The sequence below is a fragment of the Melopsittacus undulatus genome, chromosome 1, assembly GCF_012275295.1.
Source record: "Melopsittacus undulatus isolate bMelUnd1 chromosome 1, bMelUnd1.mat.Z, whole genome shotgun sequence".
Classification (NCBI taxonomy): Eukaryota; Metazoa; Chordata; class Aves; order Psittaciformes; family Psittaculidae; genus Melopsittacus; species Melopsittacus undulatus.
In genome coordinates, this window is record NC_047527.1 from 92,403,982 (window position 1) to 92,421,595 (window position 17,614).

Below are 17,614 nucleotides of genomic sequence, written 5' to 3' on the forward strand. Positions count from 1 at the left end.
TTACCCTTCAGTGAAGGATAAAGATGATTATTTTCATATTTTCATCTGTTTTTGAGATCTCTGCTGTGCCTGTGCGTGCGTATGTTCCATGTCACCACCATGTCTTTCAGGTTGTGGGGATCCTCGTTGGACTAGGTATAATAGCATTGGTGACCTCTCCCTTGCTGCTCGTGGCATCTCCGTGCATCATCTGCTGCATTTGCAAATCTTACCGAAGCAAAAAGAAGAAACACAGCCCGCCGACAACCTAAAACTGTGTGTCTCTCTGAGCCTCCATCTGCAGAGCGTATTTTTTGTGAGAAAGCACAATGGGTGTATTTTGGTGCCATACCTGCCAAATAATACTCTTCTATGCCAATTCTTGGGATAAGTGCCTATTCTTTACAGGCTACCCTATCACTAACAAGTCCCAGTGTGGGAAAAGTCTAGATTATCATGCAGTACGTATGGTGTAGGTTTTTGCTTTCTAAAAGGAAAATGGGACACCATTCAGTAGTGCGTACCCTTAAATGGGACAGCTTTTGAGACTGCTAGAACTTTACCATCTTGCATCAGCTGCATGACTTGATCCTGCAGTATTACTCCACCTGTGCAGACCCAGTCATTACTTTCATGCTTTCTGTTGGTTCTTGGTGACACTCAGACTCCTTAAAAAGTTTGGGTTATTTTTTGAAAGAGGGAGAGGGAAAAGCCTGATTATGTTCCTCTGTCTGCTAGCTTGTGTCCCATTAAAGATAGCAAACTCTGAAGAAAATATTTTTGACAGTTTCCTGACAATTGGCTGCCGTGGCATTTCTTTTCTCATTGAAATCAATTTGATTTATGCAATTGAAATCAATTACAGAACTAAAACCCAACAAAACTGTTTCTGACTAAGGTAGCACTCTCTTTTTCGAGACTGGACTACCTCGAGAAAGCTGGTATTTTTGTCAGATTAAGCATGACATCTACCTTGAAATATCAGAAGTATGCATATTTCCCTGCCATTGAGCATGCCTTTTGTCAGTAACCTGCGAGCAGCAAATTCACCATGAAGCTAATATGTTAAGAAAGGCCATGATACGGTTCCTATTTTGTGCACAGTATTGGAATTTTGGTTGTGCCTATGTGAGCAGCCGCATGGGCATGGATAGAATATATTTTTTCAACAGTTTACACGAGGTGGCAGCAAGAACCCTGTTAGAAAGTTACACAGACCTGGCTAAGCCAAACCCTCCATTAAAATGTTACAGACCTGCTGAAGCGAATACTTGAGAAATGCTGTGTAAATATAAGCTCTGTCCATTGTGGCTGTTTCTTCTGCCCCACTTGAGGTTAACAAACTCTGTTTCTGATGATTTTTAGTTACTCTAAATCTGAAAGGCTGTCATTTAATGAACACTTCATTTTAATTTGATGCCTCACCACCAAACTGATTCAGACTCTGGTATCAATTACACCTGTGTAAGTTCACCAAATCCTCACTGAAAAGCTGGAATTACTCCAGGCTCACTCAGGAGTAGCTGATATCAGACTCTGCTCCCTGGATTTTATTTCTATAATGGCTGGTGCTCCTCCCAACCCTGGTTGGTGGTGGCTTTTGTTCTAGACTCCCATCTGTGCATTTTTTATCTATGGGAGCTGATACAAGTTTGCACTATGTAATCAGTTGTAATTCCAAACCCCTTTCAAATAAGGGCTGCAAGGTTTAAATGAGGTGCTTAGCCTGAGCAGCGTTTTGGGCTCACCCTCCGCCGATTTGCCCTCCTTCCTCCATCCACACAGTGTGAGGCACTCAAAGAGTGCTGCGAAGGGCATCTTTGCTGTTGCGTTTGGCTGAGCCTCAGGAACTTTGCCTTCTTGGCAGCCATAAATGTGACCTTATTTTGTGTAACTTCGCTCTCTGGGTACTGTAACAGAAGTGGAAGATATTCTTATTTTAAGAAAGTGTGGTCTGTTGAGCAGACTAGCAGGGACAGAGGCCTTAAATGATATTGTCTGGTTTACTTTTTAATTGATTTCTTTTATAAATACTGTCTGACTTTGCTACCAGTCATGACTGGAGGGCAGGCAGTGCTCACCAGTGTGAAAGGCTACATTTATTCTCCATCCACAGCCTCAAAGGGAAGCAGAGAGGTAGTCAGTACATTCTAAATACAGAGTGCAATGCAGGCAACTGCCATTTATAAAAAAATAGAGAATGTTTTCTGTGTGTGTTTTCTTTAAGAGCACTAATAGTAGTGCTTGCGGGTACTTGTGACAGATTAAAGTGTCCAGCCCTTGGCTTTGCACTATTTTTCTACCTATGTTTTTATGGCACTACTGTAATTTCCATTTTATTTATGAACTTGAAGTTCAGAGTCTTACTTTAATGAAGTGTCAAGAACAAAGATACAGGAGCTGTATAGCCTCTTTAACCATAACCAGCATTGCAATGTACCAGTATCCTTTGCATGTTAAATTTGTGGGTTGTTCATGTTTTATGGTCTTATCTATGTCCAGTGCACCCTCTACAAAACTGGTTTCTTTCTGTGTCCTGTCCTTGTTTCCCTTGGCTTGTTTTTGCTAAAATGCCTATTGGAATGAAAGTGTCATATTTTTTTTTCATTAATACTGCTTTGTTAATGAAACTGCCAAGTTCTTCCATGCACCTGAAGGCAGTTGTCCTACCCCCGAATACACTAATGAACATAAGGTCACCATTTAAATTATAATACAAATTTAACCTTCTTTTGTTCTTTAAATGTTGTGTAAAATTAATGCAGATCTCTTCATAAAGTGAGAATTTGTTTAATTGGTTTGAAAGATAATATTTTGTAACAGCATTGCACACCTGCATAGCTGTAAAGTCTGGGAAAGCAACACTATTTAGTTTATTTTTAACTCTTTAGCTAAAGTGGAGGGTAACTCCTTTTGGAGGCTAATTCCTGCAGAGCAGAAGGAAGGTGTACCTTTTCTGTGTACACATTTTATTTCTGGTGCCAGTTTAGGTGCCTGATGGAGGTACCAAAAGCAGTATGCAGGTGTTAGCACAACCTGACAGCCAGTGTGCCAGTCCAGGCATCTAAGGAGGCTGTACGGAGACTGGTAGCAGTGGCCTAGTTGGAAGTCTTTAAAGCCGGGTAAGGAGAGTGTGAGCTACAGGCATACCTTCCTTTGGTTGTGTAGATGCAACAAGTTGGACAAGATAGAAGCTCTAGAAATACCTTAGAACTTAAAAGCTTAAAATAGAAGTCTTACAACGATTATTTTCTTTAAAAGGCTGTGTTCAGTGCACCTTGTGTCCTGGCTTTTCATTGGACAGGGATACGTGAGCAGGTGCTTTAAGCAGACCATGACTTGGTCAGCATGTGAAGACATGCTAACTCTGCTGAGCAGAGAAGTACCTGTGCTCATGTGCTGGGAGCAGTAGGGCCCTGTTAGCCTTGTTTTTCAGAAGGCAACTATTTTGCACTAGCTGGTTTCCAGAGAACCATTTTAGCAGGGATCTTTTACAGTGTTGGTTTTTGGCTTTTTTGTTTGGTTGGTTGGTTTTTAACTGCACAAGAAAAATCAAAGTCACTTTATAGGAAATTTATTGCAACTGTGGCAAATAATACTAACAGAAATTAGGGAGAAAGAAACAAAAACAGGACTCCATCTACTTGTGACTCTTCTAAATCAATGTAGCTGTAAATTTATCCTCTTGAATGCCATCTGTGTGGTGTAGTTGGTGCGTGTTAGTACCAGGCTTCACTGCTCTTCCCCTGTGGCAGGTGGCTGGTGTGTAGGTGGCATCCAGGGTAGAGCTCAGGACTGACACAGGACAGGGTTCTGTGCAGGATCTGGAGTCTATGGCAAAAGGCCCACCCTAGCTCCATCACCAATTTGCTCCATCTCTCTCACTGAGAGAGACCTTGGGGGTTTTAGGCCATTAACTTTACACTGACAGGATCTACAGAAGTCTCTCTTGAAGAACAAAAGTGGCAACTGCTGTGTTCCCTCTGAATCAGGGGCATTCAGCCTTCTGGGCTCTAGATGTTTAAACAGGAGATCTTAGACCAGTGCTACGAATCTGGATTTTTACTGCAACTGGCCACAAATCTCCGTGGCCACATATCTCATTATAATTTCCCAGCAGTCACTGGAGCTATGTCAAATACAGCTGAGGACCGCACTCAGCATCTCATATCCTTGTGTTAAAATGAGGATGATGATAACCTGCTCCAAAAATCACCTGTTAATAGAAAGAAAATATTTGTCATGCTGTAGCATAAGTACTTCCCTGCAGTATTTATTCTAGAATCATGGGTGACAGTCAACACTGCCATTCAGTAGTTAATGATCTATTAATGGTGCATGGGGTTACATACCCCAAAGAAGGGCATGAAGGGTTAATGGTAATTAATGTTTCCACAGTGCTTTAATGATGCTGTGTGCTGTTGACTGTCCAGTAACACAGCACAATGTCCAAGGGCAAGTTTAAAATGTACATAATTTTTACTTGGATAAACTAAGAGAAATTGGGTATTACCTTCATATTTTCTTGAATATATGTAAAAGTGGACAGAAATCAACTGCATTTCCATAATGGGACAATGATATCAACTTTTGGCTGCTGTGTTCTCTGGTACCACAGTGAGTGGTTGTGCTGTAGTGCCCACCACTTAAAAAATTTGAAACCTGTTTTGCACTGTAATTTCCTTCTCCCAGACTCTATCATCTTTCTCAAAGTAGTTCCTCTTATGATTGTGTTTTTCATTCTCTATCTCAGGCCAAAGATTCTGAGAGTAAAATTAGTGTATTTCTGTGCATGAAGAAATCTTCCAACAGTTTTCTCCATGGTTATAATATGAAATTTGGTGCTGGGATAAATGACCAAAGATAGAAATTTCAGACTTGGCTTGTTTAGACAAGCTCATTCACACTTAAGAAGTTGTCATGGAAAACATAAATAAGGACGGCTTTGTTAGAGCTTATAAGGAGCCCTACTGCTTTTGAGCTTCACAGGAAAGATGCTTCTATGACAAACAGACTTTTGAAAATGTGCTAGAAAAAACCTACATCCTATATACATATTTTTATTATATAAATCAAAATAGCTTCTCTTTCTTGGGTATACGTACACAGTCAGATAATTTTAAAATGAAACAGTTGAACAGAGTGTGCTAGTTATAAAACAGTTTTAAGAGATCTCTCACACATGAGTGTGTAGGATCAGGCTCTTAATTTATGTGTCTGGCAATAAAGGTCTGAAATTCTACCTCTCCTAGAGTAGTGAGAGTTGATTCTTCTGCAGCCTGCTGGAAGATGAACTTACTGCTAAGATTCTGGAAAACTTCACTCTAATAATTATTTGTCCTCTAGGTAGTAAAGTAATAAAGTGAGATCTGAATGATTTTGTTGAACGGGAAGCTGAAAGGTCGGGTTTGTGTCACTACACTCAAGTTGCTCAGAACCTATGTGTTTTTATAATGTATAATTATAATTTATACAATTCATATATAATTTATAACTAGCAATTATGAAATATGATTTTGAAGTATCTTTGCCTTTTATCATATAAAAGATTTATTTTAGATGTATTCATCCTGGAAGCCTTTCCTCTTCTGCTTCCTGTGGAGAAGGTCATGGTGTTCCTACCAAGGTAAATTCCTATGATTTGGTGCAATCCACAGTAAATGTTTACTGCTATTTTTAATTTCTATCAGAGGTTTCGTTACTATCCCTCAAGTTAGTTGAGTCACGCAAATTTCTGTTGTTAGGAAAGGTAGTTTCCTAGCAGTAGTTTTTATTTGCCATCACAATTCAGGCTGTACAAGATGATACTGGTTGACAAGGTTGACCAGCTTTTTAGAGGTCACAACCTCATTCTTTCCCCTTCAGTCCAAGAAATTTTCTCTTTTCCTGGCTAAAAATTAAGGACTCCCATATTTTAAATATGTGTGACTGAAAGTGTCCAAGGTGTGTTTCTGAGCACTGGTGCAAACTGGCAATGGTCATAGATCCCTGCGCTGCTCCATCTGAGGCAGGTGTTTGGCTCTGTTTGTTGCACTGGGTTTAGCCAGGCTTTTTGCAGTGCTCCCACCTCTTTTCAAATTTAAGGTCTCCCAGCTGGACTAGTGCAGCTTTTGGATGTATTTGTTTGCAAATAAAGCCTTGGATGGACAGAAGCAGGAGAGAGGCTTAGTTGGTCTGCAAGGGTGAGTGACACAGCAAAGAGCAGCTTTGTCTCAGCAGGAGGAATCATGCTTCTCTCCACAGGGCTGTCCCTTCTTCTCAGGGGGTTCATCTACTGCACTGCAGCACACAAGGGTGAATTCCTACTCAGCATCTAGGTGTTCATTTCCCTGGTACCTGCCTAGGCTTACATTTAGTTTATCTGTTTGTTTTCTTTTCCTCCAGGTAATACACTTTCTTCACCACTTCTCTCCTGGTGAAGGGCAAAAGGGTTTGATCTTTGTAAGATTTGTTAAAATATATTTGTGTTTGTAAGAGGAAAGCTAACATGTATAAAGAAATAAGTGCTTTTGTAATTTTTTTGTTGTGTGATTCAGCATTTAAACATTTTACAGATGAGATTTTTTTGCACTCTGCATACATTCATAAAAAATATTTATTTTCTGTCTTTCAGGTTTATTTTGGGTTTCTGTTTTCTTCTAATGTTATAAAACGCAGTATGTGCAACATTAAAAAAAATCAGTGTAAAAACATTGTCTCATCTTGTTGTAATCCTTCACTGCCTTTTAAAGATGAATATAGAAAAATTATGGGATTAATTCAAATGCATCTGGGCTGCTTAATGGGAATATTGAGAATGAACAAGGGTAGAAGAGGTAGGATCAGTGTCTTGACTCTTACTTACTTTCTCAAAAAGTACATGACATTAAAATCCTTTCAAAGCAAGTGGGGCAGGCTGTGTGTTAGGTCCTGAGTGCTGCTGCAGTGGCATGCAGATACCACAGTGGTGGTGGTGTTTTCTCCCTTCAGGTGGGGTGCAGGGCTACTATAAATCTGTTCCCATGTGAAATGTGGTGAAGACCATGACCAGGAGCAGCTGGACCTACCCCAGGCTGTGGAAAGCTGCACGAAGAAAAGTCTGCTGCTTCAGAGCCCACTTTCTCTTCCTTTGCTCCCTCAACCCTGCCTGTCTCTGCAGCAGAATTAGGCCTCCTGCTCTGTGCTTCTGAACGTGCAGTTTCAGGTTGCATGCCTTCAGATGCGCCTTAGTTTTCTTGCACACCCACATCCTGCAGTGCCTATGAGAGACAATCACAGCTGTGCTTGTAAGCATCACATGTTATAGTGATGTTTACTAGTAAATATTTCCAGCTACTCTACAATTACTCAGCACCCAAAGGTAGGGATTTCCACCTGGGTGACACATCCTTGAAAACCCAGCATGCCATCTGTGAATTAATTGCAGATCATATAGTGAATTGGGTATCTCAGTAGATTATCTGGAAGGTCTTGATAGTTTTGTCTCTGAGGACACTTTTTCAAGACAAGGGTCAAAGAGAATGTCACCACTGTCACCTACAGCTCAAAACTGGTCATGCCTGTAAATTTCTCCTCTCCCTTCCTCCCCCATAAGTTTGGTTAGAGTAAATTCAGCACTGATGTTATTCTACCTAAATACAGCCATTTTATTTATTTACTTGTTTTTTGTGGCCAAGGTTCTGATCTTGTTCTGTGAATGTGCAACAAAATAGTGGCAACTCATCAGTCCACACGATAACACAGGTGAAGTACTGCAGCAGGCAGAGAGTTTCCAGCACGGCGCTTCTCTTTCAGTGCATCTTGCTTTGAGGTGGGAATGTGTCAATTCTGACAAACTCATGATGGACACCAGCTGCTGGCAGCCTGCATGCCTGGTGCCCTGCCAGCATACCAGCTGCCAGTGATGGGAAAACTGCCCAGCGTTCCACTGGGCAGACGAGCGAACTGCCAGCTCCTCACCTGGCAACTTTGAAGAAAAACCCCAACAAGCATTTTCCAAGCAAAGTTTGATGCTTCTGAATTTCTCTCCAATTTTTGAAATTCCATATCGGATGAATGTGTGCAGCTGTCAGCAGAGCAGGAAGTCCAACAGGCCCTGTGACTCCTGGGTGGTCGCATCTTCCATGCTCACTTGTTCTTCAGCAGAAGCAGGAGCTAATTGCCAGAAACAGGAACTAATTGCCACGTTCAGTCATCCTCTTCATGTGCATGGAGAATTGGCACTTGCCACTACTCCTGCCAATCCAAACATCTTCTGACCAGTCCTGAGAAGGGGAAAAAAGAATTGGTGGCTTCAAATTTGGTTTCATTCCAACTTCAATGTGCATTTTTTCTCCCAGTACCTATAGAAGCATACAATGGTTAGGGTTGGAAAGAACCTTAAGATCATCTAGTTCAAATCCCCTGCCCACGGGCAGGGACATCTCCCACTCGACCAGGTTGACCAAAGCCCCTTCCAGCCTGGCCTTGAACACTGGCAGGGATGGGGCAGCCACAACTTCCCGCTGTGGAAGGCTGTTCCAGTGCCTCACCACTCTCATGGTAAAGAATTTCTTCCTATACCTACCCTCAATCTCTGCTGTTTAAGTGTTAACCCATTACCCCTTTTTTCTTCAACAGCCTTTTATTTCAGGGTTATTTTTAACCAAATCCCTGGATTTTAAACTCCTCTTGTTTTTGACATTACAAAAGACATTGTTTACCTTAACCTGTGTGTTTATAACAGCTAGCTTCACCCCCACATCCCCTTTTGCACAAGGGCGAGTGTTGCCTTAAACACTAGCCTCAGCCTGATCCAGTTGACAAACACAACCCGTATCACCCTCATAAAACACCTCCTCTGGTCTCCCAGCAAGTGGGTCAACATTTTTGCTCTCGGGTGACCCTGCAGCTGATGCTGTCCACCCTATCATCACTCTGTCATGCTTGTCTGCAGGGCCTGTGACTCCTCCTGGGGATGCTACCTGCCCTGTAGGTGTTGATGGCCTCTGAGAAGGATTGCCCTTGCAAGTACATTTTCCAGTGGCCTTTGAGCCTGGTGCCTGCATGGCAACTCCTTTCAACATCTACAGTTCTTCCAATCTGAAAACTTTAGGTTTTGGAAACCAGAAATCACTTAAAATTCTATATATGTCTTGTTTTTCCACAGACCTTTCCAGGGATACCCCAGAATTACAAGAAAAAAGCAAAAAAAAAAATAAAACCACTCATGAAATCATACTTTTCAGAGCAAACGCTTTCCGTCTTGCATCATGGGTTACTTCTCACATGGGACCTCTCAGGCTGAGCTTGTCAGCCCAGACCCTTGCTTGTAAATGCCAGAGCGATGTCTCAAGCCACAGCCATGCTGAGCCTCATGGCAGTCCGACAGGCAAACTCAAAGCTGCAAGTTTGGGCTGTGATAGTCAACATTAATATAATCCTTTCTTGTCATTCCTTTCCCTTACGTGAGCTTTAGCGGGGCTATCAAGTGCACCTAGCAGTAGGTATACTTTAATACTCAGCAGGGATGCTGGGATAGCTGCTTGGTGGCAGAGCTTGAGAATAACAACCCAATGCTCACACCTGCCTGAAGATGTGCCCGTGTTCTATCCAGAAAGGGAAAATTGCAGGATCTCTAGCTTCTCAAACGGAGGCTGCAGGAAGTTCCTGCAAAAGGGTTAGTGTGATGCCTCCAAGCAAGAGACTGCCTGGTCTTTTTCCTTAGTACTACCAGGAAAAATCCTTCCCCAATGCTGACCATGGATTAGCACAATCCATTAGCAGGCACAGTTGATAATTTTACAGTCTTGCCTTCTTGACATCCGAGCCAGTGCCAAAATACTAGACTTTGAGAAAGCCGGGAGGACTGGCCAATTAGTGAGTAATTGACTTTTCCTGGGTCTTGGCTGATGAACTTAAGCCCAGGTGAGTGCATATGCTTGTAACAGTCTGTGTTGCTGCATGTTGTGAAAGGCAAGAGACTCTTGCTGTCTCCAGCAGCTGTTCTTCATCCTGGATACCAATGTTATTGGAGAAGCTGCCTTGGGAGCTGTTGGATTTCCCCATGTGAGTGTGCCTGAATGTCCCACTGCTTGCTTAGTTGGGTCTGAAATGGAGTCTGTGGGTCAGGGCCTAGGAACAGGACTTTGGAGGGTGTATTGAAGGTGCTTCGGAGCAGTGCTCTGGATACTAGAGGAGATAGGTCAGAACTATGAGACTAGCTCAGCCAACTGGCTCTTGAGAAAGCTTTGAAGGATATTTTAGCTGTATTTGTTCCCATTTGTAGTTTTTTTCCCTTGGTCTCCCTGGGAGCTCCAGATAGTGTGGACAGTGAGATATGCAATAGGAAAGATCAAGGGAAGACTTGCATTTGATATCTGCTTCTCTGGGGGGCTGAGACTAGACTAAACTCACTCTGCTCTCAGCAGTGCCTGGAGAGGGGAATGCATCTGTTTGCTGGTATATTGTATTCAGTTTTGCTGAACTAATACTTTGCATGTTTAGCTGTTGCTTGGAGGAGATGTTGTTCCTGATGGTCTTTAGCTGGAGAAGCCTTGCAGTGCATCTGCTACCAGTATGTGCCTAAGTATGCAGTGTTGCAGTGCCAGTGGCACTACAGTGGGATAGTGCCATTTTAAAAACATAATTGGAATGGAATGTAAGCTTCTAGCTTTGCTCAGGCTATGAATGCAAACAACTAAAATGTGACAGGCCCTGGGGCTTCCATGCTGTGTCACCCACAAATTTTGGTATAACCAGGGAGGCAGCAGTCTGTGGCTTCTCTGGGGCAATAGTTTCACAGTGGTAAGAGGGATGCTCTGGGCAGTAGGAGAGTCCCTCATGGCTGGGTGAGTGCAGCAGCAGCTGGGTTTTACACCCATCTCCCCTGCTTTGAGCTGCATTGTCTTTGCATTGCCCTGCATCTCTCTGGTATGTGGTTTGGGGCGCTTGGCTGCAGGAAGACTTTGGCAGCCAGGGTGGAGGCTCAGAGTGGCTGTGGGAAAACTTTATCCTTCTCTCTCCTTGTGACTGTATAGTGTTTCCTATGGTAATATGGGGGGTTTCTCTAAGCTGAGGTTTCAGACTGCATCACATGTAGCTTTTGGAGGAAAAATTAGTTTCAGGTGTTCTGATGTAGGTTTCCCTGGTGAAATGGCCATCTTACTATTTATGAAGAAGAGTGACATCCCACAAATCATCTTTTTTTAGCAGAAGTGGGTCAGTAACTTCACTAATGTTGGGTCCCTCACACAGACTTCCATGCTTGTGTGGGTTTTTTTCTACCTGTTGTCTCCAGACAAATGGTACAGCTTTTCATGCTGCTGCTACTGAAGTTTGCCTGTTCTGCGGCTGGAGTATTGGGGTGTTGGTGTGCAGCAGCAGCAGTGCTGAGCTGGCCCTAGTGGTGCTGGGGTTTCCAGTCCACAGGTGTCTAACTGGCATCCAAGCTCTAGTGACCTCAAACCTAACTCTTATCTAGGCTTTTCCCCTAATGTTTCACCTTCCATGGGTTTTTTTCTGTTGTTGTTGTGGAAACACAGGGGAAAAGAAAAAACATCATCTTAAAACCTAATCTCTGCTTGGGTGAGCAGGTTTTCAGGTGTGCACCTCTGTCAGGAGTAGTTGAGTGCTCTTGTTTGTGTCTGCCAAGAACAACCTGTTCAGTTTGCAGATCAGGAGCCATAAAAATGAAGCCTGATGTTACAGTTCAGCATGTTAGCTCTGTGGAGGTAGAGAAGCTAGCTCCTCTGCCTGCCTCTCTATCAGTGCCTGGGTTCTATGCATGTGGCTGTGTCCTCTGACTTGGTGGGGAGGCCAGTCAAGGGCAGGAGAGCACTGAACTCCAGCAAGATGGGGATGGCAAGAGGCCAGCTGGGAGAAAGGGTTTGCTCTTGCAGCAGTTGAGGGCTGTTTGTTGCTTGGCCCCTGCCCTGGCTGGTCCAGCTGTTCCCCAGGACTGTTCTGCTTGAGTGTTCTGTGAGGTGGTAAAAGTGCCTCCTTCGCAGGGTTGTGCTGCTGCATAGCAGCTTGGCTGACACCTGTTCATCACGTGTATGGGGCTTGGGCAAGGGCATCTCCTGTGGTGAGATGAAGGGAGAGCTTTGCTATGGATTTGCTTCTTTCACTTCTCCCCTTCATGTAAGAAGCAACTTCTTCCAGAAAAGACCTAATGACTGCAACATGAATCAGTAAAATTATCAGTGTGCTTAATGAGACCCAGTCTCTACAGCATCTGCAAGGAGTAGTTAGAAGACAGCCAGCTCCTTGCTGCTGGTACCTGCCTTCCTTTGATGTTGGTGCCATACATGATGTTCCTGGACCACATAGTGCTCTCTTGACATGTCAGAATGGGAGACGGCTGGGAGAGGTGACCCTGCTGAAGGCAGAGTGGGAGGGAAGGGTCTGAGGGTGCAGAGCTACTTGGGAAAATGCTTGGACATAAAGTGCATGAACATAGTTGTGGCAGCTTTTCCTGGTGTCCTGCACTCCAGCTGTGGACCTGAACAGGGCACATGGAGGTACTTCACATTGTCCATGTGGGGATGGGGAGAAGAAGGAGGCCTGACTGCTGCTGCCCTCATGTCTCTCCTGCCTTCTAGGGCTGTGCTCAGAGCTGCTTCCCAGCAGCTCTTCTTGGGGCAAGGCCTTTGCACCCCTTCAAAGCCTCTTGGGAACCCTCGAGCAGTGAATTTTGCAGAGACAAACCAGACCTGACTGCAGAGAGGGGAAGAAAGAAAAACACAAAAGGCAAGTGGGTGTGCAGGAAAAACCAACAATGGGAGTAATGTGGAAGAATACATTATGTTTATGTTAATTTGTGTAACATGACTTAGTTCAGCTGCCAGAATTGAGGCATATGGGATCATTAAAGGGAATTCTAAGAAGAGAGTGTGTGTGTTAACAGCAGGGGGTAACTCAAAGAATAGAGTGTGTGCTTTTGGGTTAATTAAAAGCAAAATTCTAATTCTAATCTTCTGGTAGCTCATAATCCCTTCCCAGCTGCAGTTCTGATTTGAATGGCCTCAGGCCTTGGTCTGTGGCTGTGCTTAGTGTTATGTGTTCGTGTGTGTCCCAGTTTGTGCTCATGGGTAAGCTTTTGTGGGACAGCAGTTCTGCAGAAGAGCCCTGTATGGTGGTGGGCACAAAGAGTGGTGAGGTTTCACACCCACCTTCCTCCAGCAGCCTTGTCTGTTGTTAATGACACTCAGGGGAGTGGAAGGTGGTGCCACCAAGCAGCTTCTATCTCCTTCTGGCCCTGTGCCCATCTATTTTGGCTGTTACTGATGCATGGCCAGATCCAGACTTCCAGTTTCAAGGAAAGGCTAAAGGTGGCTTTGATATGTGAACAATAAACATCTTCACTCCAGAGTAATTCCAGTTGAGCTTGGAGGCTGTGCAGGCTATGGGGAGGGAGGTACAACAGTAAGTGTCCATGCGGGCTTCTCCAGCACAAGCTGTGATGATGCCATGTAGGGAAGAGTGTGCCCCCATCATGTATACCCTGGTAGGAAGGAATGCCTGCAGCTCACCTCTTCCGTCTTTCAGATTAGGTGTACATGAGCAGGAAAGTACTGTGTAATTCCCCCTTCTGCTACTCTGGGAAAGCAAGTCACTTTCAGATGCACAGTTCTGTGTCAGTTTGTATCTGTATCTGTCATTAAGCTGAGGTCATGTAGGAAGGATTAGCACCAGTCGTACCCAGGATTACTTACAGCCTCAATGGTGGTGGTGTTATTATAAAACCCATTGCCCTCAAGTTATCATTCTGCAATCACAGAGTATCATTTTATGTAATTGTCATTATCTAGCTATTTATTTATATGCACATAGTGATCTTGGAACACCTGAGGTGACCACTTTCTTCTCAGAAAGGATTATGCTCCCGTATGTGTGAGACTAAAATACACGGCAGCCATCCAAGGCCTGGAGAAGCCAAGGGATGATAAGCTGCTGGGGTTATGAGGGACATTGCTTTGCTGCGGGAAGATGAAGATGTTTCCTGAGGAAAGATGAAGTAATTTGTTCTTTGTAAATAGTGCTCCTCCCCGCCCCATCCCCGACTTGTTCTTTGAAATGACAGAGTGGTTTTGGCTGGCATTGTGCTCTCTGCCTCTTGTTACTGGATTTTGAGCATCCAGAGCTTCCTGTAAAGCTGGCACTAATGCGGGGTTGCTGCTAGGCTGCAGCATTTCCATGGGGTGGCAGGACAGAGGGAGGAGAGAGTCCTTTGTATCCTATGGGACTGCATTAAGAAGCATATGTATTATATCTTCCTCCCCAAGATTTGCTTTAAAAAATGCATGCTAATGTACTAAAACAAAAGATGCTATCTATTTTTAAACAGGGTTTAACTAGAAATCATTTGTATCATTTCATGCTGTATTCTTTGTGTTTCATTTACATCATGTGCTTTCTCATTGGGAAAACAAGTCCAAGCTGGGGAGGGGGTGTGGGGCAGAGGTGGGGAGAGAGAGAGATTGAGGAAAAAGAAAAAAAATACTACATAGGATTTATTGCCATTTATTGCCGTGGTACCCACAGAAAATCCATTGGCACCATTTGGTGCATCTCTGGTAACTGATGGTCAAATGCAGATAGCCCTGATGTGCAACACAACTCACCACCCTGCTTGCATCCCTCAGGAGCATGTAGTTCATGATGTGTGAGAGAGTAACAGCAGCAGCACAGGATCAGCAGCTGGTCACCACTTACTGTGTAGAGGAGAAACTGAGTGTGGGGAAGGGAAAAAGGGCACTAGAATGAAAGTGACGAGTGTCAGAGATTTGTGTTGTACTTCTAAAGCATCTCCTAGGCCTCATACTCCCCATTGCAGTGTTATTGCAGGTTGTGCTACATCATCTCTGCTCCTGGGAAGTGATGGAGCTTTCAAATGCTGCAGACTGAGACATATCAATTGCCAGCTGTCCTCTGTGCTCCAAAACTCCTGCCTAGATCATGGCATGGAAGCAGCTTGTAGAGGAGGGTTTACAAGGGTAGACAGGCAAAACAGGGGCCAGTAAGTAAAAAGCAGGCTATAATAATTGTCTGACCCAAATGCAAAAAAACAATGAGGAACTGTGGCAAGCTGATTTCACAGTGACAGACTTTTCTGTCAGACACATAGACTCTTTCTGCTTCTGGAGGAATTGGAGGTGAGTGTTGAGTGTCTGAGAGATGGCTCACTCAAAATGATAGCTCATGGACTGACAGATGATAGACACTAAGGCATTGATTACCCTATGGAGACCTGCATGTGTTGCTGAGCTGGGTGTTGGTGGAGGTTCCACAGGGCACGAAATCAGCACAGCTACCCCCAGAGGGGTGGCATATGGGGACCCTTCTGTGCTGCTGTCATGGGATGTCCCCAGAGCTCATGCTGGTTGTGCCTTTGCCTTTCACCTTGTGGATCCAGCACAGGGGTAAGACGGAGCACTGTGCTGGCATCTTGTACATGAATGTCTAATCTTACCCTTATCCAGCCTCTTCATGGGAGTTTTTAGAGCCTGTATTAAGCTTCAGGTGGATGCTGCTTCCTAGAGCTGATGCTTTAAGTTACTGTGGTGATGCAACTTCCCATTAACTAAAATAGGGATTTTACAAGAATTGCTGTGCACCTCAGCTGTGATGTGTGAGGCTCTGGAGGCAAAGTGGAGGTTTTTGCTTTTAACTGAAGTCAAAGGATGTCTCAGAAATACTTCAGATACTTCTCTGTGCAGGAACTTTCACTATTACTTGCAAGGACAGTGCCTTTACGAGTTTGGAAATAACCTGGCTTTCCTTTGTGTGTACTTTAAGGGGCCTCTGGGACTTTGCTGCTTTCCCCTTTCTGCAAGCATGACTCAATGCAATAGGAAGGGGTAGGATAAAAGGGTTGCTATGCTCTTGCCCCTCTGCCCTCCCTGTGGCTGCTGCCCTCCCTCTGGGATAAAGCTGAGCACTAACCCAGAGGTTTCAGCCAAGTACCTTTTTGGAGTCAAACCTGCATGAGTGCTTTGTAATTGGAGTGCCACTGTGGTGAGGGCTGGGACTGCCCTTCCCAGCAGCTGCTCAACGGGGCTAATGAAGGTAGCCGGTGCTTTGCCATTTAGAAACCAATACCTGTTTATATCTGAGTGGGCACTAGGAAATGGAGCAACCATTTTCCTGCTAAAAACTGAAATTTCTTCTTGACATGCGCTCCAAAGGATCTGGAGATGTAAGTGACTCCCTGCTGCTGCCTGTGAGGGTTCCCTGGAGCTGCTGTTGGATAATGATAAGAAAGCTTGGTGTGGCTGAAGGTTGGTTGGTGCCAGTAGGCACAGTGCAAATATCAGTGGGGCTATGCTGCAGCACGCTGGAGTAGATACTTGGAAGAGATCAGATGGGTAAAATTACAGCCCTTGAGGGAAATGGGGTCCTCTCTGAACAGGAACAGGGTCATCTGAAAATACTAAACTGAGGGGGACAGCAGCAGACCAGCTGGGGCTGGGTGAGCCATCAAAGGCCCTAGAGTGTGTTTTGAAAGATTAAGGATTCACCTCAATCCTGGCATGTCATCTAAAAGACAAGCTTAAAAATAGGGCTTCACTGATGATGCTGTACCAGTTCAGCCTTAGCTTCTCCTGGACAGTGCTTGGAGAACCTTCAGATAATCTCCGAGGATAGTTAGTGGTTGTCATTGCTCTGAGAGGTCTGCAAAGAGTGCATAGTTTGAGAGGCTGCACAGCTGGGTGCCTGTATATAGGAAATACAGCTTGGGAAAGCAAACCTGTGAGCAGCCTCATTGCTTCTAGTGCTTGTGCCGCAGGAGTGGAGAGTTGAGGCCATTGTCATAAGTTTTGAACAGCTGACTTGTTGCTGTTTCCACCCACTGTGCTGCAGTGACCCTCCTGCCCCTTGAGAAGAGCTGTCATGGGATATCGTGTGGGGAGATGCTGCATAATGCATGGCAGGGCAGGTGACAAAAGGTGTCGGTGGCCTGTAAGCAAATACTGAAAACAGAGTGAAACAAAACCAGTGGGTTATCCCAGTTGTGCTCCCTCCCCTGACCTTACACTGCATCAGGCAGGTGGAGAGGGCGTCTCCGTAGGTATGTCAGGATGGAGGATGAGCTGGAGGAGCAGGAGGCAGGTCTGTCATGCAGATCAGTGCAGGTGTGTAAAGGAAAAGAGCTGGCTGTAATAGAAAATAAAGTAAAAGAGCAGCTGGTTGAAGAAATACAGGCCTTTGAGCTGAGGGAGAAGTGAGTGTGTGAGGGAACACGCCTGGAATCCTGACTAAAACGACCAATGGGAGAAAACAGCTGCCAAATGTAGTTCCTTGCTGCCCTCTAGTGACGTTCAGGGGTAACTAAAAGTGCCAAGAACCGCCTGGTTTCAGCGCCGGGCTCCGAACGGAGCCGCTCAACTGGGAAAGTTAAACAGCAGGGAAATAATCCCGAAATACCCTGGTCTTTCTGATTTCTGTATCTCCCGCAAAACACCCGTGGGAAGCTCTGGCACTCTAAGAGAGAGTTCGGTGGGTAATTAGTCATGAAGCGCATTGGTCATTGAATAAGGTTATTTCCCAAAGTAGAGGTAAATTAGAGCTGCCTTTTTACCTCCATAGCACTGCTGCTCCAAACTGGGGCAGGTTTGGTTTCCTTTTAACTGTGCCCTTGGAATGTCTGCACAGACACGGGGAGAAGCCCTGGTAA

The 17,614-nt window shown here is 44.5% G+C and overlaps 1 protein-coding gene across 1 annotated transcript in view; it reads left to right on the forward strand.

The window, feature by feature from the left end:
* Nucleotides 1-6,669, forward strand: part of RNF144B (ring finger protein 144B) — a 36,360-nt gene extending 29,691 nt beyond the window's left edge. Inside the window, exon 7 of the mRNA XM_005149873.3 lies at nt 111-6,669. Coding sequence (XP_005149930.1) covers nt 111-251 — 141 coding nt within the window. The 3' untranslated portion in view covers nt 252-6,669. The remainder of the gene's footprint in view (nt 1-110) is intronic.
* Nucleotides 6,670-17,614: the final 10,945 nt, after the last annotated feature.